General features: G+C 41.8%; 1 protein-coding gene across 8 annotated transcripts in view; it reads left to right on the forward strand.

Annotated features, from left to right (window-relative positions):
- BTBD10 (BTB domain containing 10) overlaps positions 1–26,075 on the forward strand; it is a 54,428-nt gene that overhangs the window by 11,080 nt on the left and 17,273 nt on the right. For 2 of the 8 annotated variants that reach the window (XM_084853762.1, XM_084853751.1), the window contains exons 2-3: positions 5,417–5,551; positions 11,695–11,858. The exons of 3 other annotated variants lie outside the window; for them this stretch is intronic. In XM_084853762.1, coding sequence (XP_084709888.1) covers positions 11,794–11,858 — 65 coding nt within the window. In that variant the 5' untranslated portion in view covers positions 5,417–5,551; positions 11,695–11,793. Of the gene's footprint in view, positions 1–5,416; positions 5,552–11,694; positions 11,859–15,007; positions 15,225–26,075 lie in introns of those variants that run through there. 3 more of the 8 variants (XM_084853742.1, XM_084853732.1, XM_084853791.1) reach the window with 2 other exon arrangements.

Consider the following 26,075-nt stretch of genomic DNA (forward strand, 5'->3'; position numbering starts at 1 on the left):
CGTATTGCTCTAACAGTCAGGAAGTTTTTCCTGATGTTCAGCTGGAATCTGGCTACCTGTAACTTGAGCCCATTATTCCGTGTCCTGCACTCTGGGATGATTAAGAAGAGATCCTGGCCTTCCTCTCTGTGACAACCTTTCAAGTACTTGAAGAGTGCTATCATATCTCCCCTCAGTCTTCTCAAGGCTAAACATGCCCAGTTCTTTCAGTCTCTCTTCATAGGGCTTTGTTTCCAGTCCCCTGATCATCTTTGTTGCCCTCCTCTGAAGCCTCTCCAGCTTGTCTGGATCCTTCTTAAAGTGTGGTGCCCAGAACTGGACACAGTACTCCAGATGAGGCCTAACCAGTGCTGAGTAGAGGGGAACTAGTACTTCCCAGGATTTGGAAGCAATGCTTCTATTAATGCAGCCCAAAGAGCATTTGCCTTTTTTGCAGCCACATCACATTGTTGGCTCAGATTCAGCTTGTGATTGACAACAATTCCAAGATCCTTCTCGCTTATAGTGTTGTTGAGCCACGTATCCCCCATCTTGTAACAGTGCATTTGGTTTCTTTTTCCTAGGTGCAGAACTTGGCATTTATCCCTATTAAATGTCATTCTGTTGTTTTCTGCCCAGCACTCCAGTCTATCCAGATCACTTTGAATTTTGTTTCTGTCTTCCAAAGTATTAGCTATCCCACCCAATTTTGTGTCATCTGCAAATTTGATCAGCATTCCCTGCACCTCCTCCTCCAAGTCATTCATAAAAATGTTGAAGAGCACTGGGCCCAGGACTGAGCCCTGCGGTACCCCACTCGTTACCTCTCCCCAGTCTGAGAAGGTCCCATTGATAAGCACTCTTTGAGTCCGATTCTGTACCCTACTGTGGATCCACTGGATCGTTGTTTCATCTAGCCCACTTTTCGCTAGTTTGCTCATCAGGATGTCATGGGGCACTTTGTCGAAAGCTTTGCTGAAGTCGAGGTATATGATGTCTACAGCATTCCCATGGTCCACAAGGGAGGTTACTTGATCAAAAAATGAGATCAGATTCGTCTGGCAGGACTTGTTTTTGACAAATCCATGTTGGCTTCGAGTAATCACGGCATTGTTGTCAAGGTGCTTCCAGATGGATTGCTTTATCATCTGCTCCAGAATTTTCCCAGGGATTGATGTCAGACTGACTGGTCTGTAGTTCCCAGGTTCCTCCTTTTTGCCCTTTTTGAAGATAGGGACAACATTAGCCCTCCTCCAGTCATCTGGCATTTCCCCCATCCTCCATGATTTCTCAAAGAGAATAGTCAGCGGTTCTGAGAGTTCTTCTACCAGTTCCTTTATTACTCTAGGATGCAGTTCATCTGGCCCTGGAGATTTGAACTCATTCAAAGTAATTAGGTGTTACTTGACCATTTGCCTATCGATCTCAAGCTGCACTCCTGCCCCTTCAGCCTGTACTTCGCCTTTGCCAGGGGGGTCATAGACCCTCTTTTGAGAGAAGACTGAGCCAAAGTCGGAATTGAGCACCTCTGCCTTTTCTTTGTCATCTGTTATCAGTTTGCCATCCTTATTTAATGGCTGAACAACCGTTTCTTTCCTCTGCCTTTTACTATGCACATAGCTGAAGAAAGCCTTTTTGTTGCTTTTAGCATCCCTCACCAACCGCAGCTCGTTCTGAGCTTTAGCCTTCCTGATGCCATCCCTGCAATTCTGTGCTACCTGCCTGTACTCTTCCTTTGTTATTTGGCCTTCTTTCCACTTCCTATATGTGTCCTTTTTTGTTTTCAGGTCATCTCTTAGCTTTTTGTGAAGCCACATTGGCTTCTTCTGTTGTCTTCCACCTTTTCTTCTTGTTGGAATTGTTTGTGATTGTGCCTTGAGAATTTCCTTTTTTAAAAGCTCCCACCCATCTTGGACTCCTTTTCTCATTAGCGTCGCTTGCCATGGGACCTTACTGATCATTGTTCTGAGTTTATGAAAATCAGCTTTCCTAAAATCCAGGGTACGCGTTTGACTACACTCGGCTTTTGCTTCCCTTAGAACCAAGAACTCAAGTACAACATGGTCGCTTTCCCCCAGAGTTCCTGTAACTGCTACTTTATCCACTAAGTCATCTCTGTTGGTTAGGATCAAGTCAAGGATAGCCGATCCTCTAGTTCCTTCCTCTACTTTCTGTAGGAGGAAGTTATCCGCCACACAAGTCAGGAATTTCCTGGAGGGACCATGTTTTGCAGAATTTGTCTCCCAACAAATATCGGGGAAATTGAAGTCCCCCATTACTACTACATCATGCTTCCTTAAAACATTGGCTATTTGCTTTTCAAAAGTTTCGTCCTCATCTTCTCCTTGATTGGGTGGCCGGTTCTCCTTGATTGGGTGGCCAATAGTAGACTCCGACCACCAGGTTCCTTTTATTCTTTGCTCCATTTATTTTGATCCAGATGCTCTCGATGGGGCTACCAAGCTCATCCTCCTGTATTTCTGTGCAGAGATATGTATTTTTCACATACAGTGCAACCCCACCTCCCTTTCTGTTCCTCCTGTTCTTTTTGAACAAGTTATAACCTTCAATTGCTGTATTCCAGTCATGAGAGTCATCCCACCAAGTCTCAGTTATACCTATCAAGTCATAATTTCCCTCTTGTATTAAGAGTTCAAGTTCATTATGTTTGTTTCCCATACTCTGAGCATTAGTATATAGACTTCGAAGACCATAGTCCTCCCATTACAATAGTCCTTCCGTTACATTTTTGTTTTCTGTTAACTGTATAATGTCCCCAAATTTCAGCCTCTTACCATTTACTGTTTTTTTCTGAGGGAAAAAAATCCCAATGTGGGGTACAAAATATATACCCTGAATCTATTGATTTTGCCATTGGGGTGTCTTTACGTCCCCCAAACCAAGTAATGTACCGGTGTGTAAAATTGTTCCATGGATTTTCCAAAGAAAACTGGTCCAGGGAAGCAGTGTGTTCAGGATTCGGGACTGAATTGCTCTTGGTTACCCTGATGGTTGACCTTTATTGAGAGAGGGACTGGGGTAGTGTAACCCTGTGGTTCTTGCCCCATCTCTCAGCAGTTTTTGATACCATTGGCCATGGTATCCTTCTGGACTGGCTAAATGGGTGGAAGTGGAGGACCCTGTACTACAGTGGTGCCACTCTTACCTGCAGAGTTGGTTCCAGAGAGTGGCATTGGGTGACTGTTTCTTGGTCCCTAGGCAATTGTGTATCCCCTCATTCATTTTGTTAAGATTTCTGTATGTGAAATGCTGAATATGTTGTGCAGTTTTGGAGGTTAATAATTGTCAAAAGGTAATCAGTTGTGTACACATTTCTCTATAATAGAAAGAATAACTTGTTGAACTTAGTAAAGAGTTAAATATACATTTTATCATTTCTGTAAATAAGAGCTCTATAAGAATTTCCTGCAGTCTTACTACTTTTACTCTTGATCTCTTCAAAAAGTGGATGCAAACTGGGTTGGATCCAGGATCTGCTTCCTGCAGATAAAATGTCTCTTTATCCGTGGAAGGCTTTTGATCCAGTGGTGCATTTTCAGTGGTGGAATGGGGAGGAGTGATTTTCTGATTCCCCCCTCCCCCTGCAATCCCCTCTGCAGGACCCTCAGGAACAGTGTGGGAGGTAGTGCTGGGGGCTCCAGGGTATATAAAAGCATATACATTAATTAGCACATTGATGGACTGTTCTGTGTATGCTTTGATATACTTGTTCTTAGCATTCCAATTAACTTCCCATGCAATCATGTATTAATAGCATTTATCTACACTTTAAAAAGTGTAGATCTACACTTTACATCTACACTTTAAATATCTACTGTTTAAAAAATATGTTTAGTTGCTTTGTCTTGAGCACGTCTGGTCTTACGTGTTCATTTTCAGTTTTATTTATTCAAAACATGTATATCCTGCTCTTCAGTCAAAAGTCTCCCAGAACAGCTTATAAGAATGAATAATTAGACAGTCCCTGCATTGAGGCTTATAATTTAAGAAGACATGAGACACAAGGAAAGGAACTGGGCTGGAGAAGGGGGGAAAGCAGGATGGTGGTGCTTGATTCAGTTGCCCAGATGGATGGGAATATATCAGTTGAACTTATGTTTGCCCTGCATCTATTATACTTCTGGGTTGACATGTCCTTTGCTGGCCTATTCCTCTTTTCTTCTCCTCTGCAGTTTCTTTCATTTTGAGTTCATCCTTAATCTGATTCTTCCATCAGTCCTTCAGAGCAAGGCATTTCCTCAGAAGCTCTTCTGGTGGCAGTTGGGGGATGGAGAGGCCACCACTGGGAGCTAGATGGTGGCAGTTCACCAAGTTGTGTCTTCGCCCATCTCCTGAAGGCAAAATTTATTGCCACAATAACTATGTAACTGTTTCGCAGCTAGATGTTTACCATTCTTTACACCAAATGACTGGTTTCTACAGTTCTGGAGTTTGCACATATCAATGCACATTTCAAACATGCACATTTTGGCAGTTTTCACATTTTGGCGTAATTGCAGGCTAATAAATCAAGGACTGCTCCGATCCTAGCAGACTCTCCATTAAATTATGGTGTATAATTTAGGGTAGCCCAAAGTTTACCTCCAGTTGCTTCATATATGGGGTACTATTGGCTTGGGGCAGTATGTTTAACAGTGTCTGGAACCCAAGTGAAATATAGGACTGGACACAATGCTGTGGCATCTCAGTAGATGCTCTCTTGGAGGTGAGGGGCTATGGGGTGGCCCAAAGCTTAGTTTGTGGTCTGTATCCCTTCTTCCTTCTTAATTTCTGAATACATTGGGTATTAGCATGGGGGGCCTTGGGTAATATATGTATAAATTGTGATTATACACAAAACCTACACCTATTTGGTGTGTAGATCTTGCCAAAAATCACGTTTAACATTATTCATCACATATGATAAGAATTTTGATCCTGGCTCATGGTTTATTAGTTTCAAAGCAGTTTACATTATGGGGCATATGTCAGCCATTCAGAGGAAACTGAAGAATTCTGGTAGGATAGCATAAGCCCAAAGTGGGAAGCTTTGAAGATGTGAGACAACATTTTACTATCCAACAAGGCCAGATATTCCTGTAAGTCATGTGTTAACCTGGATTTTCTTTCTTATACTGTTGAAGAGTTTTCCTATGTACTAATAAGAGATAATGAGAGAAGCTTAAATCAATGTTCTTTGTCAACAGTAAACATTCATATAATTAAAACTCACTTCCAGCAATGAAAACATATTTGCCATCAACAGGTCTAGGTATTTTTTAAAAATCTATCATGCGTTTGATTGCTGATGTTAGCTGTGTTTGTGGGGAAGAAATTAGCACTTCTGGTTTTGCTTTTGTTTGTTCTGCATGGCATGTTTAAAGGTCAACACTGCTCTCTTAATGTAGGTTAAGAGTACTTGCTGTATGCTTTTCAGAGCAGAGCAGTAGTGTGGGGAAGCTTGGAGTGGAATGGCAGGACGGCCTCATCCTTATGACAGTAACTCCAGTGACCCAGAGAATTGTGATCGAAAATTGCATAGTAGACCCCGTAAACTTTGTAAGCATTCAAGGTAGGTGGCACATACACTATAGCATCTCAAAATTTTCCACCAACATGAATTCTGAAAGCAACTGTATTGTGGCTCTGTCTTGAAAATGGTTGATGCTCGCTTAAATGAACAGAATATAAACATCATCCTGCATGAATGTTTTGCTTGAATATCTTCATTGGGCTTGTTAATCTTAGCTCACTTTTGCCATCTGAGAATGCGTACAGTACCATAGACTGGCATGTGATTCACCTTGTTTCATTATATATCAAACAAATTAAACATTTCTACCTGAAATGGTACGTGTTAAATCTAAATTAGGTGGGTAAGGCATCTCTCTTGTCTGTATGGACAAATGACTATTTGAGTAATTTTTTCCCTGTTTGGACCATTGGCTGTTTGTCAAACTTGTTTAACCACAGAATTCTCTTTTGCCATAGCTTAACTCGTATCAAACTGCAAATAGGTGAAGGCACTTGATAGCAGGAATGATTACTTTATATCTTGTATTTATAGGAGATGCTGATCATGGAGCATCTTTGTATATGATGCCTTTTGGATCAAGGCTTTCATGCATTCATTGTACTTCAAAATGAAATCCCATCTTCGTAGCTTAGTATTACAATATCCATTGCAGAGATGGAAAAAGAGGTATAGAATGTTACAGTGGGTATTGGTTCAGCGGCAAGTCTGAGAATAGAACTTATGGTGTCCTGCTTATCTAAGCAGTATAACCTAGCTACTTTAGTACTAAAGGTATGCTATTAGTTTAAGAGAGTAAACACTATGGGTCCAACATATCCTAGAAACCACCTTGTTTACATTTTATGTAGATTGCCTTGGTCACTTGGGAGTGGCCTTTAGATAGAGGTCTCTGTGCATCATATAAGAATAAAATGGCACAAAGGCATGTTCTGCCCTCCAGTTGGGAATTTGCTCTTTCTGGAAAAATGCACTAGGGCTTCAGCCTGGATATTTTCCATAGGTGATATAAACCTTGATTTAAGCAGGCTTACTGGGTGGGGATAGGTAGGGGCAACTGGGATGGTTTTTACAAAGTATGTATTGGCATTGTAAAAAATTTTTAACTTGCTCTGAGCCTAAGGAATATGGAAGCTTAGGGTTTTTTTTAATCAACAGTTAATACATTTTAAAGAAACTAAGACATTCAGTAGACATAATTATACCTTAGTAATTGATAGAATTGTTGGATTGCGCTGTAGTACTTCAGATATAAAGGTAGCATTAATTAAAATATTTTCAAAAATATTCAATAGCTTTCCTGCTAAATTATTATTTTGGCACACTTTGATATGAAAGTATGAAAATATTATTCATGCCTACGTAGAGAGGTAAAATTTCCAGAAATTTTGAAGCCTTGAGGGCAAAAACATTTTTTCCTATTTTTTCAGGAAAAATTGAAATTTTGGGAAAAATTGAAAAATAAGCAATACTTCCTTTTTTTAGCACCCTTTACAGATCTAAAGTCACTTCATTGCTTTCCCCAGTCTGGTGCTTTCCAGATATTTTGGACTTCAGCTCCTGTCAGCCTCAGGCAGGATGGCCACTTGTCAGGAATGCTGGGCATTGTAGTCCAAAACATTTGTAGGGCACCAGGTTGAGGAAGGCTGCTTTAGGAACGTAAAGCAGCCTTTTTGTTCATAAAGTTATATTATGTATAACTTGGTTTGCTCATATAATTATCATTATATTTGAAAAGTTTAAAAAGTGAACTCAGTAAATTTGGAATTGTCTGAATAAACTATGTTGTTGTTGTTGTTGTTCAGTCGTGTCCGACTCTTCGTGACCCCATGGACCATAGCACGCCAGGCCTTCCTGTCCTGCGCTCTCTCCCGGAGCGTGCTCAAGTTCATATTCATTGCATCGGTGATGCTATCTAGCCATCTCATCCTCTGCCGTCCCCTTCTCCTTTTGCCTTCAGTCTTTCCCAGCATCAGGGTCTTTTCCAGGGAGTTTTCTCTTCGCATTAGGTGGCCAAAATATTGGAGCTTCAGCTTCAGTATCTGTCCTTTCAATGAGCAGTCAGGGTTGATTTCCTTTAGGATGGACTGATTTGACCTCCTTGCAGTCCAGGGGACTCGTAAGAGTCTTCTCCAGCACCACAGTTCGAAAGCATCAATTCTTCGGCGCTCAGCCTTCCTTATAGTCCAGCTCTCACAGCCATACATTACTACTGGGAAAACCATAGCTTTGATTAGACGGACCTTTGTCGGCAAGGTGATGTCTCTGCTTCTTACTATGCTGTCTAGGTTTGCCATAGCTTTCCTCCCAAGGAGCAAGCGTCTTTTAATTTCATGGCTACAGTCACCGTCTGCGGTGATCTTGGAGCCCAAGAAAGTAAAATCTGTCACTGCTTCCATTTCTTCCCCTTCTATATGCCAGGAAGTGATAGGGCCAGATGACATGATCTTAGTTTTTTTAATGTTGAGTTTCAAACCAGCTTTTGCACTCTCCTCTTTCACCCTCAACAAGAGGCTCTTGAGATCCTCTTCGCTTTCTGCCATTAGGGTGGTATTGTCTGCATATCGGAGGTTGTTGATAATTCTCCCGGCAATCTTAATTCTGACCTCTGATTCATCCAACCCGGCATTTCTCATGATGTACTCTGCATATAAGTGAAATAAGCAGGGCGACAATATGCAGCCTTGTCGTACTCCTTTCCCAATTTTGAACCAATAGGTTGTTCCATGTCTGGTTCTTACTGTTGCTTCTTGACCCTCGTACAGGTTTCTCAGGAGACAGGTAAGGTGGTCTGGTACTCCCATCACTTTAAGAATTTGCCACAGTTTGTTGTGATCCACACAATCAAAGGCTTTAGCGTAGTCAATGAAGCAGAAATAGACGTTTTTCTGGAATTCTCTTGCTTTCTCCATGATGCAGCGAATGTTGGCGATTTGATCTCTAGTTCCTCTGCCTCTTCTAAACCCAGCTTGTACTTCCGGTAGTTCTCGGTTCGCATACGGCTGAAGCCTAGCTTGTAGGATTTTGAGCATCACCTTGCTGGCATGTGAAATGAGCGCAATTGTACGGTAGTTTGAACACTCTTTGGCGTTGCCCTTCTTTGGAATTGGAATGTAAACTGACCTTTTCCAGTCTTGTGGCCACTGTTGAGTGTTCCAGATTTGTTGGCGTATTGAATGCAGCACTTTAACAGCATCTTTTAGGATTTTAAATAGCTCGGCTGGAATACTGTCATCTCCGCTAGCTTTGTTGTTACTAATGCTTCCTAAGGCCCACTTGACTTCACTCTCTAGGATGTCCGGCTCAAGTTCAGTGACCACACTGTCATGGCTATCAGGGACATTCAGATCTTTCCTGTATAGTTCTTCTGTGTATTCTTGCCACCTCTTCTTAATCTCATCTGCTTCTGTTAGGTCCCTGCCTTCTTTGTCCTTTATCATGCCCGTCTTTGCACAAAACGTTCCCTTGAGATCTCCAATTTTCTTGAAGAGATCTCTAGTCTTTCCCATTCTGTTGTTTTCCTCGATTTCTTTGCATTGTTCATTTAAGAAGGCCTTCTTGTCTCTCCTTGCTATTCTCTGGAACTCTGCATTCAGTTGGGTATATCTTCCCCTTTCTCCTTTGCTTTTCGCTTCCCTTCTTTCGTGAGCTACTTGTAACTATACCTTAAATTAAAATCATATCAAACATGATTAATTTTATGAGCAAACCAAGTTATACATAACATATTTTAGGTTCCTAGTTTGTGTCAGACCAGAGGAAATTTCAGCAAATAGTCCCTGAAACTTTTGAATCATCCTAGAAGCCAGAAGAGGCAGGAAGAAGTGGAGGCAGAGGGAGACAAGTCCGGAAACACAGGACCCTGTAGAACAAAATGCAAGCTCTCAAGAATGTACATTTTCTTCCATATTAGATATGGTGACTCTATTCACATACTGGGAAACTGACCATGACTTGGAGCATCCCAAAATGTTTATCAGTAATAGATACGCTGGATCAATAATTTTAATAAGGAATGGAAGAAATAACTATGCTGAGAATCTTACAGGGGATTACAAAACATTTTTCCTCATGGTTTCATTACCGCCAAACATTGTACATCTCCAATCTTTCTATAAAAGTCTTTTTATTACATAGTTTTTAGAAATCATTGAGGGTGGGGGGAGTAACAGCTTGGTAACAATATATGAACACCTTGTCTTAAATTCTAAAAGAAACTATTTCATAATCCAGAGCTGTTCAATTTTTCCAATTTTTCAGAAAAAAAAGCATTTCTTGGGAAAAAATGTAACAAAAGTGTGTTTTCCCCTGAATGTTTCTGGAGTTTTTTCGGGCCTTCACATCTCTATATCTACATGGTTTCTGGTGGATTTGTAGACAAGGATGGGTTTTTAAAATTGTTTTCCTACCCTGTGACATAATCTCAGTGGCCATTTAATTTACAATGGCGGGGGGGAAATGCTAAAAAAAAGTAGAAAAAGCAAAGCTCAAAACAGGTCCCAAGGACCTTTAATCAAGGTTTAATACATTTAATCAAAATGTAAGTTGGCCAACACATTTTTATTAAAATCTTTTTCAGGGCAACAATTCCTTCTGTGATAAAAATGTGCTTCCAAAGAATTTAGGTTAACACATGTTCACCTAAATACTTTAAGAACACATTTTTGCTGTACAGGGGCTTGTAATAATTGCCTGTAAAAGAGATTTTGTCAGGTGTCTGTTGCCAGCTTGCATGCTTCTTCCACCAATTCCTTTCTCCTTTCACCCATGTAAATTTCACTCTCCTTTCATGGCTTAGCATGGTACATCAGCATTGACAATAATGATCTGTGTGAATCATAGTCTGCAAGCCAGCCTCTCACCCAGGCCTAAAAGTTAACCAGAGTCAGCACCCATGTATGTAGTACTGCACCATAGTTTATGCTAACCAGGAAAGTGATGGTGCATTCACATAGGTTACATGAGGAGTTGGCTGGCCAGGTTTCTGATCTAACCATGGCAAGATCACTTTGTCTGCACTAGGCCATATTATTTATTACATTTTACATGTTGAAGGGTCTGAAAAGCAACATGCTAGGACGTGGAGCAGTATCCAGCGCTACCGCTGCAGATGTGACAGGAATTAGCACTTCCTAAACTCTGGAACCCTGGAAAGGAATGGCACAGGTCAGTGGAGCTCCTTTCTGTGAGCTCCGCTGACCTGTGCTGTTCCAGAAACAAGTGTTTTCGATTTCTTCAGGAAAATTGCTATTTATTATTTTTATTTATTACATTTCTATACCGCCCAATAGCCGAAGCTCTCTGGGCGGTTCACAGAAATTAAAACCACAAAATACAGCACAAAATGCAGTACAAAAATAATACTTAAAACTATAGTATAAAAGTACAACCAGAGTAAAACCTAGCAGCAGTGCAGAGATTTAAAATCCAATAGCAGCTTTAAAACAACAGAGATAGGAGACTAGAATGCCTGGGAAAATAAAAAGGTTTTCACCTGGCACCAGAAAAAAGACAGCGTAGGTTCCAGGCAAACCTCTTTAGGGAGCTCATTCCACAACCGGGGTGCCACAGCAGAAAAGGCCCTCTTCCTGGTAGCCACCAGCCTCACTTCTTTTGGCAGGCACTCACGGAGAAGGACCACTGAAGATTATCTTTCCAGGCAGATACATATGGGAGGAGGCAGTCTTTCAGATAACCTGGCCCCAAGCCGTTTCGGGCTTTGAATGACCTGTGCCATTCTGGACATGAGTGTTTCCAATTGCTTCGGGAGCTGCTAATTTGCCTTTGTGCTAGGGGTAGGTTCTGCTAGTGTGCAGGCAGTATTGGATACTGCCCATGAAGCGTGTCTATTAAAAGGTGTAATCAGTCCAAGAGATTGAGGTGTAAGCAATTATTTTGTTCTATGGAGAATTCTGTTGTAAGAAATCGTGCAAGTTAGAAAGATGTGAGTAAAGTTGAATTATATTAATAAGGCCTATAGGTAACTGTCTTCAATGTTAAAGTGTAGGTTTGGGGCTATTGTGTAAATATTTGAAAAGATGATATGAATCACTGCTAATATGTTAATTTTAAAATAATATTATGCAAAACCCTAAGTACAATTTTTAATGGGTAAGAGGTAACATTGCACGCGTGGACTTCTGCTCCTGTAACATAACTTTCCCTTCCTCTCCTCCCTGCAGCCCCTATGCCACCCCAAAGACTGCTGCAGAGAGTTGGAGGACCTTCCAGAGCAGATTTGGGAGTGTGCAGGAGGGAGTGGGAATCTGTTCTGCTGATGGATGCCATTTCATTTGTGGAATATAATAGCTGATACTAGCCTGTACCTTCAATCAAGCATCTTAGGGTCTTACTGAATTTTTTTTTTTTTTTTAATTCTTGTATGTATAATTTGTGGAAAGGAGCGGCGGCGGCAAGTAATGTATAATGAAGAAGAATAGGAATAGGGCCAACAGGAAATGGAGTGGTGCTGAGTGAGTCTTGCACTGCTTACTGGAAGCCACTTTCTAGTACTGAATAGTTTGACAAAAGGAAATTGTACACATGCTCACGATTTTCTCAACATCTGTGAGCGCTAGACACATGGAATATTTTCATTCAAATTAGGTCTCATATGTTCATGTTACTCTGCTTTGCAGGCTATAATATTAATATATTTATAATATATACCACTTAATATAGTAACATTTTAAAGCAACTTACATGAATGCACTTACATAATACAGTATAAAGATGACATATTAAAAATATTACAGCAGGAAACATAAACAGTAAAACAGCAATGCAGTTTATTGTGATGTTACTATGCAGATTTGTATGTTTCTGTTAATTGACAGTATTATTTTGAAGATGTTTTTATCCCTCTAGTAGCTGACTTTAGATTTTTTACATGTATACACAGTTACTGAAATTTGTGTACTTTATGACTTTCTTTGAACTATAAATAGTATATTCCTATCATCTCAGTACATTTCAGTGTAATTTACACGCACTGGTATATAACAGATCTTGAAGCTATTTCCGCTAGTTCCTCCTCAGTTACGCCAACACATATCATCTGAATTTGCGCATAAGTTTTGACTTACAGAAATGCGCTTTGCTTCTATTTCTCATTGATTACTAAACTCAGCTGCCAAATGTCGATGCCTGTAAAATTTTTTTTAATGTTTAGATAATTTGTTCTTTGATGTATACACGCACATAGGGTCCTTTAATCAAACAAATATTTGAAGATATGAAGCTGCCTTATACTACTGAGTGCAAACCATTGGTCTATCTAGTTCAGTACTGTCTACACTGTTTGGCAGTGGCTCTCCATAGTTTCAGACCAGGGTCTTTCCCCACCGTACCTGTAGATTCCAAGGATTGAACCTGGAACCTTTTGCATGCAAAACAAGTGCTATACCACTGAGCTGTGACTTCTCCCCTTTTGAGACTTTTTGAACAAGTCTCAAGGTGTGCAGACAACTGTTCTGTTTGCACAAAAGGTCCGGAATAAGGCAGGTAGATCAACAGAGTGCAAAAGATGAATACTGTATTGATAGAAAACACTTGTAGAAGCTGTTTAATACAGTGTCAGGATTGGGCCCAAGCTCCCTGATTTGGTTTTGGATTCTGATTCTGAGTTGGAGGCAGAGCTAGAAGAAGCCTAGACAAGACAGGGAGCGGGGAGGAAATTCCCCAAGACTATCCAGGAGTCAGGGATGACTCTTCCCAGGGGCATATTGAACAGGAAGCCCAGGTTCAGAGACTGTCATCGCCCCTCTCTGTGGGAACTCACCCTTGATCCGAGGGAGAAGGAGCACCAGAACTGACGGACACCAGGGTTTGGCACAGAGTTAAGCAGGTGGAGTTGAGAGGAGGTGGGAGGTGGCCTGTCAGATTGGCTGCCCATCAGAATTTGGGTCAGGAGTACCCTCCCTGAAGGAGGAGCCCAGTAAAAGCCTGGGCACAGAAGGGAACTGCCTTGCTTTGTTTAGCTAATTAGGTGTGAAGAGGTGTTATTAACTGAATAAAGGTTTTGTGGATTGCATGGGGAGTCTGTTACCTCTTTACTAAGCAGGAGGGCTTAGCAATCTCTACAGTATGTAATTTTCCAGCTATCTTCTGTTGTATTATATATACAGTACACAAACAATTACATATAATAAAACATTAGAGACATATGTAATTTATTGTGAGAGGCATAAGCTTTCGTAGACAGCAATCTGTTTGCTGTAATTAGTCCAGAAACAACTAAATATGTGTTTGCTTTGTTATTTTCATGACTTGTTCCCTCAAATCAGTGACCTAAATCCTAGGGGTGCACGAAAGCCGCTTACCTGGTCTCGCAGCTTGCTTCGCGGTGGGGGGGAGGCGCTTCGCTGCTCCCCCCGAAGTTCAGGCCGGCGGGGAGGCTTCCCACCTCGCCCGGCCGAAATTCAGGCCGGGGAGGAGGCGCCTTGCCTCGTCCGCCCGCGAAATAAAAAGTTTTTTTTTAAAAAACAACGCCCCCGTGATAGGCTACGTGACGATTAACGTAGCCTATCACGGCTAGATCTGCAAAGTCAGCCGTGATAGGTTATGTTAATCGTCACGTAGCCTATCACGGGGGCGGTTTTTTTTTTTTTTTTTACTTTTATTGGAATGGCGGCGGTGGCAGCCGGTCGAAAGACCGGCTGCCGCCTCTGCCCCTGTCGAAGACCTGACGAACCGCTGCCGGGACCCGCCGCCGGGAGGGACATTCGGGAAAGGTAAGTCCCGTCCCGGGGGGGGGGTGCGGGGGGCAGGGTGTGTGGAGAATTTCTCCCCGAAACTACTTCGGGGGGCCGAACACGTTGGCACTCGGCCCCCCGAAGTTTCAGGGAGAAATTCTCCCCCATCCCTACTAAATCCTAGTTTGTGGTGGTATAACTAAGAAACATTAGAATTGTGGAAGAAATGCTGTGCTTAGAACAGTTTATAGTGGTTCTTGCTTATTTTGCACATGTGGTTTCCTAAACTGAGTTTATCTTGACTGTTGTCTTTCCTGTGTGTTACACAGACAGATCATGCAAGCTTTTATTAAAGGTCTTTAAATGTGAATTCTTGTCCAGGATCCCAAATGAAGCACATTGATAGTTTATACTGCCTTGAATGGCTATAAAATCAGGCATGAAAGATGTGTGACAGAAGAAACCTTTTCAGTTGTTTTGTTTATTGAAACCTGACAAGCTGACAGGACTAGAAATAGCTTCACAGATGGCACTTGGCAATATACCAGGCAGCTCTTCGCTTATGCGTTCTTTACCCCGTCAGTCACATATGCTAGCCAATGGCTGCTTAGAGATGAGGAAATGGTAAGCATGCATTCAGCTTACAGGAGGCTGCGAGGTCAGACGTCAGTACTGCACTGTGCACGGCTGAGTCAGTGGCTGTGAGAAAATGAATTGAATTAAATATCAAGGGGGCTTGCGCCGCTGAGCACTTAATGGACTAAATAGCTGTAACAGGATTGTTACCCATGAGGGGGAGAGTAAAAGAGGCTGCTATAAAGTGAGGCAGACTAATGGTGCAATGGACTATTGAGAGGAAGATGGAAATAGTAAATATGCTGAACTTAGCAAGTAATGCCAGAGGATGCTGAGCTGGCTTCCAAACCTGCCACCTGGAAAGGAGCAGATTTCCTTTGTACTTTGGTCTCAATATGTTCCCCATGTTTTTATGTTTCTTGCCTGTTCTACACAAAAAGCAGGTGAGTAACCATTAATAATCAGATAATCTGAGCAGTGTTTTGTAGGGATGGGAATATGCAAAGGAGATGAATTATCCTTTGTGTAGCTTCATTTCTTTAAATGTCTGATTTGACAAAAAGCAGACGTGTGTGTGTCTGTGTCTGTGTGTAATCTTGTGTCTAAAGGAAAGGCTGTAATACAAAGAGTTGTTGTTGGGGCCTTGAAATGCATTTCTGTAGCTTAATGTAACAGGAATTTAAAGTTGTAAATGCACATGAATGCAGTTTCTCGGGGGCTATTTTTTAAAGTTTGGTTGACTTAATAACTGTGTAAGTCCAAAATGTTCATTTTTATTATTTGAAAGATCTGTAGACAAAAGGGTTTTTGGTAGCTGTAGTATTTATAATTTGAAATATACTACTGTCACTTTATCAAACAACGCAGTGTCATTTCTTTAAAAATTAGGCTAAAACCTGAATTATGTCATTGTCGTCAGTCACTACACACACTGACAATATGAAAATGGATCATGCCTCTTAAATCTGCAGTTTTGACAGATGTTGCTTTTCAGCTCCTTTCATAGGGTTTTGTGTATTGTAAACTGTTATGGCTTGTTTGTTGAATAGTTGCACTTAATGCTTTTATTGACTTGAATATTTTATAGCATATATCATAGGTGCATGTTTCTTTCGTAGTGAAGAGCATCCTATGGAGTAGTTTAAAATACTGGGAAATTAATTGTTTTTACCTACAAAAATAACTTGATAGAATCGAAATCGTTAGACATTCTGATTAGTTCAGATCTATCTGCATGTGAGCCTCTATGCTGAGGCCTCTTAAAGTTATATGTGTGGTGTCTGGTCTGTATTTATTAAGATGTTTGTGTGCAATGGCTTGCCACAAACAGTTGCAGTATGTGGTTTGTTGTATGGAGAGAAATAGTTTGGTGCCATCAATCCATGTTGCAAGCTTCTGCATGTGAATGGCTTGGAGAAGCTGCCACATAGAAATAGAGGGCTCTGAACAGTGGCAACTACGTGTGCTAAAGGCTTACCTTTACCACTTTATAGAACTTGAGGACTTGTGTCCCTTTCAGATCAGATTTGGACAGTAGTCTGTATTAGAGATGCACGTGTGTTAGAGCAGCCTCTCCCAACCTGTAACACGTCTTACAGATGTGTTGGATTACAACTCCCAGCATCCCCTAGCCAGCCATGCAGGCTTAAAAAGTGCAGGCTTTGTAAGAATTGTGCTAGCTTGCATGTACAGGGATGTGGGTTTTTTAGAAATACAGAACTGGAAATCTTTTTGCTGCCCTAAAGCAATAGTAAACAAAAAGTACTTTAGTATCCTATGTTTGATTTATGTGCTGTATAAATATCTCAAAAGTTTTTTTTTCCAGGAGGCAAAAGTAGTTGACCTGAAATATTTGATTAGGAAAAAAAATGTTATCAAGGCACATTTATTGCAGTTTAAATAGTATATTCAAACAAATCAAACTTTTATTGGAAACACTATTTTTATTTAAATTAAATATTCTCCTGTATATTAAAGATGGCATTCCAGCACCTTTGATTTAGCCCTTCCTCTGGATGTCAGACAGGGTTCAATCACATTGATCCTCTGCAGTGGGAGGGGCTGCCCTGCCCTCCCAGATTGGCTCTGTCTCACATTGGTGTAACAGGGTTCCCCCCCCCCAAAGCTAAATAGTTACTTTAAAAAGTTTTTTATTTGTGAGTTAGGTGTGGTTTAACTTGATACGTTGAGTTAGGGAAACAAGAATAGCATGCCAGCTCATAAACAGGAACACCATGCCAGCTATTTGGCTGTGGGAGGGGAATAACACTCCTCGTTGCCTCCCAGGCCAGTGAGCAATGTTTTGGGTAGCTGAGAGAGGTGTCTACCAGTGGGGCATGCTATCCTAACAGTACAGGTGCTCCTAGAGTATACAGGAAGTTCAAGTTTGATCCCCTTCTCACCCAAGCTGGGTCTTGACTGTTTTAGCTTCAGTGTAAAAACTGTCTGGGTGGCTGTGTCTGCCCTGCCCAGGGCCACTGCAGCCTTCTGCTGCCACATCCACAGTAAACAACGGGTGATTGAGTCCTGTCTCCCTCCCACCCAGGTTGGGTCAGACCATTGGAGCCTAGACATGAGAAGCATCACAGAGCACCTTCCCCCTACTCTCCTATTTGCAGGGCCCAGGGACTCAGGGCCAAACTAAATGTTCCTCAAGTCACACATAGCAGAGCTATGCATGATTGGTTTATTTACCACAGCATAAGCGTGCACAGTCACTATTCAGATTGGGACCATGGTGCTCTGAGAGGAGGGATTTAAACCCCTGTTTTGTCCCAGAATTTCGGGATGAAAACAGGAGGGGGGAAAGCATGGTCCTGATCCAAATTGGAGCTGTACACACTTACACTGAGATAAATAAGCCAATTACACATAGCTCAGCTATGATTTGAAGAACGTTTAGTTTGGCCCTCAGAGGAATTCATGTGTGCTCTGCTGCTCCCTGAGTCTTCTCCTACCTGGGGTTCAGCTGAGAGGAAAAATAGTTTCAGTCGGCTGCAGGTAGCTATCAGCACTATGCTAGAGGCTCTTGCAGAGGTGGAAATTACACTGGAGGAAGGCTGCTCAGAGTCAGCCCAGGTGTTTATCTGTGCCAGCTCCCAGTACTAGGGTTGTGACCTGTAGCAGGGACAGCACTGCCAGACCTTAGTGGGGACCAAGCTCAGCCAGAGTTCCTCTCATGTGTTAGGCAGATCCTTGCCCAGGAAATTAAGAGAACTGTTTCTCAGCTGGTGAAAGATGAGTGGCAGAATTGCTCACATTCAAGATCCTGAGACCAGAAGGCCCATAAAGGGAAGAGAAAGAGGCAAGAATGTCCCTCGAAGGATGATGGGCAAAAGCAGGTGTGGGTCCCCTTCTTGTACCAACTCCCCCTGCAGTTCCTCCAGAGATTCCTCTTTCTCAGTAACCTCTGTTTCAGAAGGGAGGAAGAAGGGGAAGTGGCTGGACGCTGGGGGTCTCTTCTGCAACATCTTGGGAATTCATTGATGTTGTCCTGAGAGGCAAGAGAAAAAGGGTTTGCCTTTCTCAGAATTTGACCAGTTCACCCAGGTAGATCTCTGGAAGGATCAGAGGCATCAATAAATTCAGATACTAGGCAGTCATTCTCAACCATTGTCTGATTGTTCCCAGTCAAACTTTTCCCTACACTGTTAGCTAAGGTTACATGGGCTTTCCACCTCAGTTCTGTCAGCCTGCCTCCCCAATCCCAAGGCTGAGGTAGCACCCAAGGGTGACCAGGTGGTTATTACCCAAGGGTCTCCTAAGCCACTTACAGTGTCTTTCTGAAGTTCCTCAATAGAGTTCAGTAGGCAGAATGGACGAACCTGGCTAAAGGGAAAGCCTCTCTCCGTGTTGTGAATAAGGTTTGTTCTTTGCCATAGTGTCATGAACATGTTTAAAATACATGTGACCCTGTCACAACATTGTCCTCTTCTGCTGTCATTCCACCCAAAGGAAAAGGGGTCCATAGCACCCATGCGACAAGAAATGGAAGCAGCCCTTGACAGGGGATTTGAGGCATTGGATACAATTTTTAGGGACTTGGTAACCAACTGCTTTTTCTCTAGGGCCACATATCTCTAAGCAGAGAAGTTGACAAGTTTTAAAGGCACCTCTAAATCTATGAAGGATGGTATTTGCAAAATAGCCCTTGTAGCAGTACTGATGGCAGATGGTTGGATGCAATGTTATTAAATTCTTGAGCTATGGCCATGAATTTGGTAGCCAACATCCTGGCAGCATGATCCAGGTTCTCAGGACTGTCTTACATGCTGCTTTTTTGGAGTCTCTGTTTATTGAGACCAGAGGCAAGAAGAATACCTGTACCAACTTCCAGATGAGAGGAATGAAAATCTAAGACACAGCAGCCATTTTGGTCCTCACCTTTTCCCAAGAGAGCCAGAGTGCCAGGGGGTTCTAGTTCTAGCGGTCCTGCTTGAAGGGGTTCGCACAGACCTCCAACCAGCGGTCGTCCAGCTTCACTCTATTTGCCAGTTTTAACAAGGGCACAAAGCAACAGTCTTCTTCCTGATGCCAGTGTCCAGCATCTGGCTGTAGGAGATGGCCTTCTCAACTTTACTCCCATTTCATCACAAACAATCTCAGATGCCTGGATCCAGGGAACAGTTCCCAGAAATATGCCCTAGAATTTTCCAGGTGTCTCAGGGACAGGTTCATCTTCTCTCCAACATCCAGATATCAGATCAAGTATTGGGCAGTTTCAGGGGCAATCACACACATTTTGGACATCGCAGCCATAGAACCTGTCCCTCTGGATCAGAGGTGCTCCAAGGTTTATTCCTTTCTTTTCTTACTCCCCCTCCAAAGAGTGGAAATTTCAGAATCATTTTGGACCTGAAATGGCTCAACAAATTCCTTCAGCAGAGGCACTTCAGGATGGAGACCTTCAGGACCATTGTGGTGGCTATTTCAGAAGGGGACTTCCTAGCCTCAGTGGAGGACACAGAAAGACGCAAACACAGAAAGTACCTGAGACTTGCATACCTTGGACAGAATTTTCAGTACAGGGTCATACTGTTTGGATTTGCTTCTGTGCATAGAGTATTCACCAAGCTCCTTGTGAACCTGGTGACTGAACTGAGGATGAGGGGCATCTATACCCTTACCTCACTGGTATTGTCATCCATTCCCCATCAGAGGGGAAGGGATCATTGGAGGGTGTTTGACACTCAACTGCCTGGAAAGACACCAATTTGTTGTAAATATGGAAAAGAACTCCCTGATTCCATTGCAGTCCCTGGATGCCTGGGTTGGGGGAGGGGGGCTGTGCTGGGAGAGGGCAGTCAGGGAAGAACTGGGCCGAGGCCACGTACCGGGAGCTGCCTCTGACCACTTTTCCTCAATTATAGCCCGCTTGCCCCATATCCTAGCCCTTTCCTGAGGGATTTCTGGCACACACACAGAGGGTGGGGGGGGGGCAGAGGGGTAGGGAATTCCCTCTTATGTGCACTGCATTAGCTGCCAGCATCTCATTTGGCATACAGAGGTTGCTGAATGGGCCTCTGCCGGTGCACTCTTGAACCCTAGGTGGCAAAGACTCCCCCAAAGAGAGGATTTTCCCATTTCCACTACCCTTCTGGTCGTTGCTGCCAACACTGTATGCATACTGACTTATTTCGTTTCTCCTCTTCCTAATGAAAATATTGTTTGGAGCAGTCAGGAGTGAAGACATTTTCCTTATTCTCTACCTGACTGAAGAGAACTGGTCAAGCATAATGGATCTCTCTGGAGCCTTACTTGTGGTTCTGCTGTCATTATTGAGTTTTCAACTGGTTATGGCGGGGCTTCTGAAGAGAGGCTGGTGCTCAGTAGCAAGGATTGTGTGACAAGTCATGGGTAAGAATAGCATTGTGCCCCAGAATTGAGACTGGCAGTGGGAGAGGCAAGTTAGTGCTTCCCTTGAGATCAGGTAGGAATTCGCTAAGGGAAAGGAGTCTGAACTATAGATTTAGTCACATGGGATAAGATCAAATCCCAACAGGGAAGGGGAAATTGAATGGTGCTCTTGGCTAAGCTTCACGTTTCAATTAGTGCTATTGTTTCACTGGTGTTTGCCTGCATAATCTTTTTGAATAAATAATTTTTGAAACAAACGTTTGCTGTGATTATCCTTGTAGGCACATTTGCCATATTTTTTTTAGAGGAAGTGAAAAATATTTCCTGTATAGAAGGGGGATAAATTTACTTTACAGGCTTAGTTTAGGTTTTCCTCTTCAAAAAAAAAAAAAATACGGGTTTTCTCTGTTCCTTTTTTTTTTTAAGTACTGAATTTGGGGGTGTAAAGTCATATTCAATGCTGTGCAAGTGCAAGTACTCTCACCAGTGGAACATGCCCTTCCTCTCCTCCTCCCTGCAGACTGCTGCACCCCAATGTCTGCTCTGGAGTACCCCCTAGCCTTTGGGGGCAGTTTTGGGGGTGGGGATGCAGGGGCAGGAGAATCTGTACTGCTGACATGCTGTTCCTTTGGCAGACAGGCACCACTGGATACAACCATTAATTTCTGTCTTCACCATTGTTCAGGAGAAAATTCTTGTAGCATGATTACTGTCTATTCTAGAGTTTCAGGACACCTGAGTAGGAAGTGCACGCTTCCTATAGCACCTGTTTGCTGTAGTTATTTTTAAGTTTAATATATATGAACTTGGCTTGCTTTTGACAATTGCTGAAGAGGGTTGTTTTTTATTCTGTGGGTTGTGTAGGATTCCTGTTGAGGACTGATCTTTTTGGAATAAGCAAAAGCTAAGGGCTAAATTCAGCATCATAATATGAGCAGACCTTTGCTTGCGAAACATACTTTTTCCACCCTCCTTCCCCTGCCTGCCCTCAAAATCTGCTTCAGAGGGTCCCCCAACCCTCCAGAGCAGATGGGGGCTTGCAAGGGAGAGGGGGAATCCCTTCTGCTGGTAGATGCTGTTCTGTCAATGGACGATCACAATTGGATTTTACCCTAAATCTAAAAATAGGTGCAAAATCTTCACTTACACTTTCATAGAATTGGACTTCCCTTGGCTGAAGAATGTGTCTTGTATCCGTCTCACTATCGTCTTTCTCCCCGTTCTAGAGCTGGAGACATTTTGTCTTTCACTAATATTCACTCTTTGTCTTAAGTAGTTTATATATTTGACTTTAGTCATGTATAATTTCATGACCTTCTTTTAATGAGATGTGTGTTGACAGGGTAAATATTATGTGAGGGAAAGTCTTAATGAAATATAGAATATTAGCGCCTTGATTAGGAGTGAGCAGTGAAGTGGCCAAGTTTGCAGATGACACCAAATTATTTAGGGTGGTTAAAACAAAAAGGGATTGTGAGGAGCTCCAAAAGGATCTCTCCAAACTGGAGAATGGGCATCAAAATGGCAAATGCGGTTCAGTGTAAGCAAGTGTAAAGCGATGCATGTTGGGTCAACGCATCCCAACTTCAAGTATAGCCTGATGGGATCTGAGCTAACAGTGACCAATGAGGAAAAAAGATCTTGGGGTTGTGGTGGACAGCTCCATGAAGATGTCAACCCAGTGTACGGCTACTGTAAAAAACTCAAATGTTAGGCATAATTGGAAAAGGAATTCAGAATAAAACTGCCAACATCATACTGCCCCTATACAAATCTATGGTACGGCCACACTTGGAATAGTGTGTCCAGTTCGCATCTCCTCTGTGAGGAAGGTTACAACAGCTGGGATTGTTTCACTTGGGGGAAAAAAGGAGGGTAAGGGGAGACAGGATAGAAGAGTACAGAATTATGCATGGTGTGGAGAATGTGGATAGGGAGACATTTTTCTCCCTCTCTCAAAATACTAGAAACCGGGGTCATCCTATGAAGCTGATTGGTGGGAGATTCAGGACAGATAAAAGGAAGTACTTCTTCACACAGCACATAGTTAAACTATGGAATTTGCTACCACAGGATGTAGTGATGACCACCAATTTGGATGGCTGTAAAAGAGGGTTGGACAAATTCCTGGATGAGAAGGCTATCAATGGCTACTCGTCCTGATGGCTATGTGCTACCTCCAGAACCAGAGGCAATGAGCCTATGTACACCATTTGCTGGGGAACATGGGTGGGAGGGTGCTGTTGTGCTCACGCCCTGCTTGTGGGTTCCTGGTCACCAGCTGGTTGGCCACTGTGTGAGCAGAATGCTGGACTAGATGGACCCTTGGTGTGATCCAGCATGGCTCTTCTTTAAGTATGAAAAATATTCGGAAAAACAAAAGCAGTGAGACTTTGTAACACATTAAAAAAAGGATTGTTACTTCAGAATAGAAACATCTAAGTCCTTATATCTAGGAATAGATCATTCTTGTTTACCCCTCCTTAAGTGGCCTGACTTCCCTCCTCACTTTGTTTCTTTTTTAATCTAAATGTTCATGTTTGAAATGTTAATACATACAAATACACCACTCTCACTGTAGTTAGAAGTATTACAATAATAAATGGAACATACAATTGTCACTCATAGAAAGTAAATGTTTACTTTGGCTAAGCATCACTTCTGTTCATAGAAAGGCTTTTGATCTCATGGAGGCTTCTGCTGGTGGGAAGGAGGTGATTCTCACCCATTTCCCCCTGCAGCTACCTGTGTAAGCCTCCACACTGTTTTGAAGGGTCTCCCGGTCCTCCAGTGCAGATTTTTGGGAAGTATGAGGAGTTTCAGTGTGTCTTTGGGGGTGGGAGTTGGAGGAGAAGATCATCAAAAATTGCCTCTTCCCACTTTTTCATGTGGAAGTATCCTGTGAGTGGAATCCTGCTCAAAGGAACTCAGAATTCAAGCCAATAATTTAAACATGGATGTTATATGTGTAATTACTGGCTTTACTTTCCCAATAGTTATTTTTAATTATTTTTTTATTGTGGATTTCAGCAAAAACAACAAAAAACAACAGGCACAGCCAAAAGAGGATCAGAAGAAGAAAAAATATGTAGTGTAACATATATGTTTCAAAAGGCTCAGTTTTAATTATTACAGCATTCTAAAAAAAAGTGGGTTATACATAAACTTCAATAAAAGCAGACCAAATATCCATATATAGGTCCGTTCATGACTGGCACCTATATACCACCCTTTCGAATGTTGCTAGTGTTGTTAGGCCTTCAGTCTATAGCCTCATAGGACGTGAGCATTTATCCTTCCAGTGCTGTAGTATCAGTCTTTTGGCAGTCAAAAGGGCGTGAAAAATCCGTTTACGCTGACCATGTATTAATTTCCAGAAAGCAGGTAAATAGTTTGAAAGAACATGTAAATCAGTAAATACTGAAAAGTGTTCCAATGCAAAGTTTTATCCACATGATAACTTCCTCCCCCAAAGAGGCAGCTATTGGGCATTTCCAAAACATGAGGTTATAAGAAGCATTACTTGTATTACCCCTCCAGAAAAACCTTTATTTAAGAGAACTTGTGGTGTTCAGTAGACCCGAAACAAGAATTTTTGCTGAATAAGATATAAGATCCATAGACGCTTCCGATACAGACGCCAAAGCAGTGATCCAGCAGATTAGGCAAAATAGGACAATCCAGTTCCCTGTTCCATTCCTGCTTAAGACCCTGTGTATCATATTTATTCACTGATAATAAATACTTATAAATACGAATCGTGGGTCGATATACCTTATCAGCTTCAATAAGTGTTTCCAGTAGCACCGGGGACTCTGAGGCTGTTGTGAAAGCAGCAGGACCGAATCTAGATTCTAACAAATGTTGCAACTGCAAGTATTGCCATTCAGCTATAGCAGACAAATCAAATTTATCTCGCAAAGCCGAGAATGACAAAAACTCATCATCAGCTCCAATAATTGATCCAAGGTAAAATCATATCTGTCTAGGCTCACCACAAAAACATTTTCTTTCCGATTTTTAAATCTGGATCAAGCTGTAATTGGTGTGACTATATATGCCACACATCTCCAACCGCTGGAATTGTGGGAGGAACCCTGTCTGCTCTAATGTGCTGAGAATCTAGTGTCATCCATTTGGAGAGAGGTTCCAGACAAGAAGATTCCAAAACTGACCAAGTTTGAAAATCTAAGTGGAAAAGACCAGAATTTAGTATAGGTCAGCAAATAAGCCCAATGATATATAGCAAGTTCCGAAAAGCCAAACCCACCTTCTTTAATTGGGAGTTGCATCATTTTCAAAGATATTCTTGGTGTGGAGGAACCCCCACACAATTTGTAAAGCAAAGCATAGAGTTTTTGAAAATATTTGCCAGGTATAGGTAGACAAATCCCATGTATAACATGAACAATTCAAGGTATAGTATTCATCTTAAGTGCGTTAATCTTGCCCCACAAACTCAACTTTAAAGATGCCCATCTAACTGTATATTGTGAAATCTCGTTAATCAACTTATTTAAATTTAGCTTGATCATTTGAGATACGTCTCTAGGGATAATTTTCACAAATAAGTAATAAAATCTGGGCACCATCAAAATGGCTAGACTTTCACAATTGTGTTTGTTTCAAACCTGGATACCCTTTATTATTAGTTTTGAAATGCAGAATACATTGTTTATTGTCCATCCTAGCTATTGACAGGTTTGGTACTACTTTTCAATGCTTTGCTGCACTAATCATATATGAAATTAATTCATGGTAATTAGCTGGTACATCTTTAGTGTAGATCAGGAGTGGGGAATGTGTGGCCCTCCAGATGTTGTTGGATTGCAACTCCTATCAGCCCTCACCATTGGCTAGGGTGATGGGAGTTGCATCCAGCATCATCTGGAAGACCACACATTCCCTACCCCTGCTGTGGATTAATTAAAAGAGTAATGGATCAGAATGTAAATGCAGAACTGTATTTCTCTCAGCAGCTCTATAGTTCTTGTTTTAAAAGCTCAGCATGACCTGTCAGGTCTACCATATATAAAAAACTTCCCTCTTCACTTTGATATTTCCAACAAAGGCAAGTATTGAACTTTGGAGGTGATGATGGTATTTCTCCTTGTCATTAGCTTAAAAGCAGTTCTCTCTTACATTCATCCAGGATGAAACATTGTTACTACAATTCCAAATTTACTCCCTGTTGTCAAAGTAAATTGGCCTGCCCTAGCTGTCCAAATAGTTCTTAACCAATTCAGTTCCACAATGAAAGTTGGGAAAAAACTTAATTTTTAGGCACAAGGGGATTTTTTGTGTGTGTTAAGTTCAAAAACTTTTGGAAGTACTTAACTGGTGGTTTTGATCCATTAGCTGTCTTAAAAATATGACATGATCTTCAAAAATTTAAATCATGAAGGTTGATTACACACATTTAATATCCTTATGCATCC

The sequence above is a fragment of the Heloderma suspectum genome, chromosome 1, assembly GCF_057233095.1.
Source record: "Heloderma suspectum isolate Gila_16-S chromosome 1, 16-S_ref, whole genome shotgun sequence".
Classification (NCBI taxonomy): domain Eukaryota; kingdom Metazoa; phylum Chordata; class Lepidosauria; order Squamata; family Helodermatidae; genus Heloderma; species Heloderma suspectum.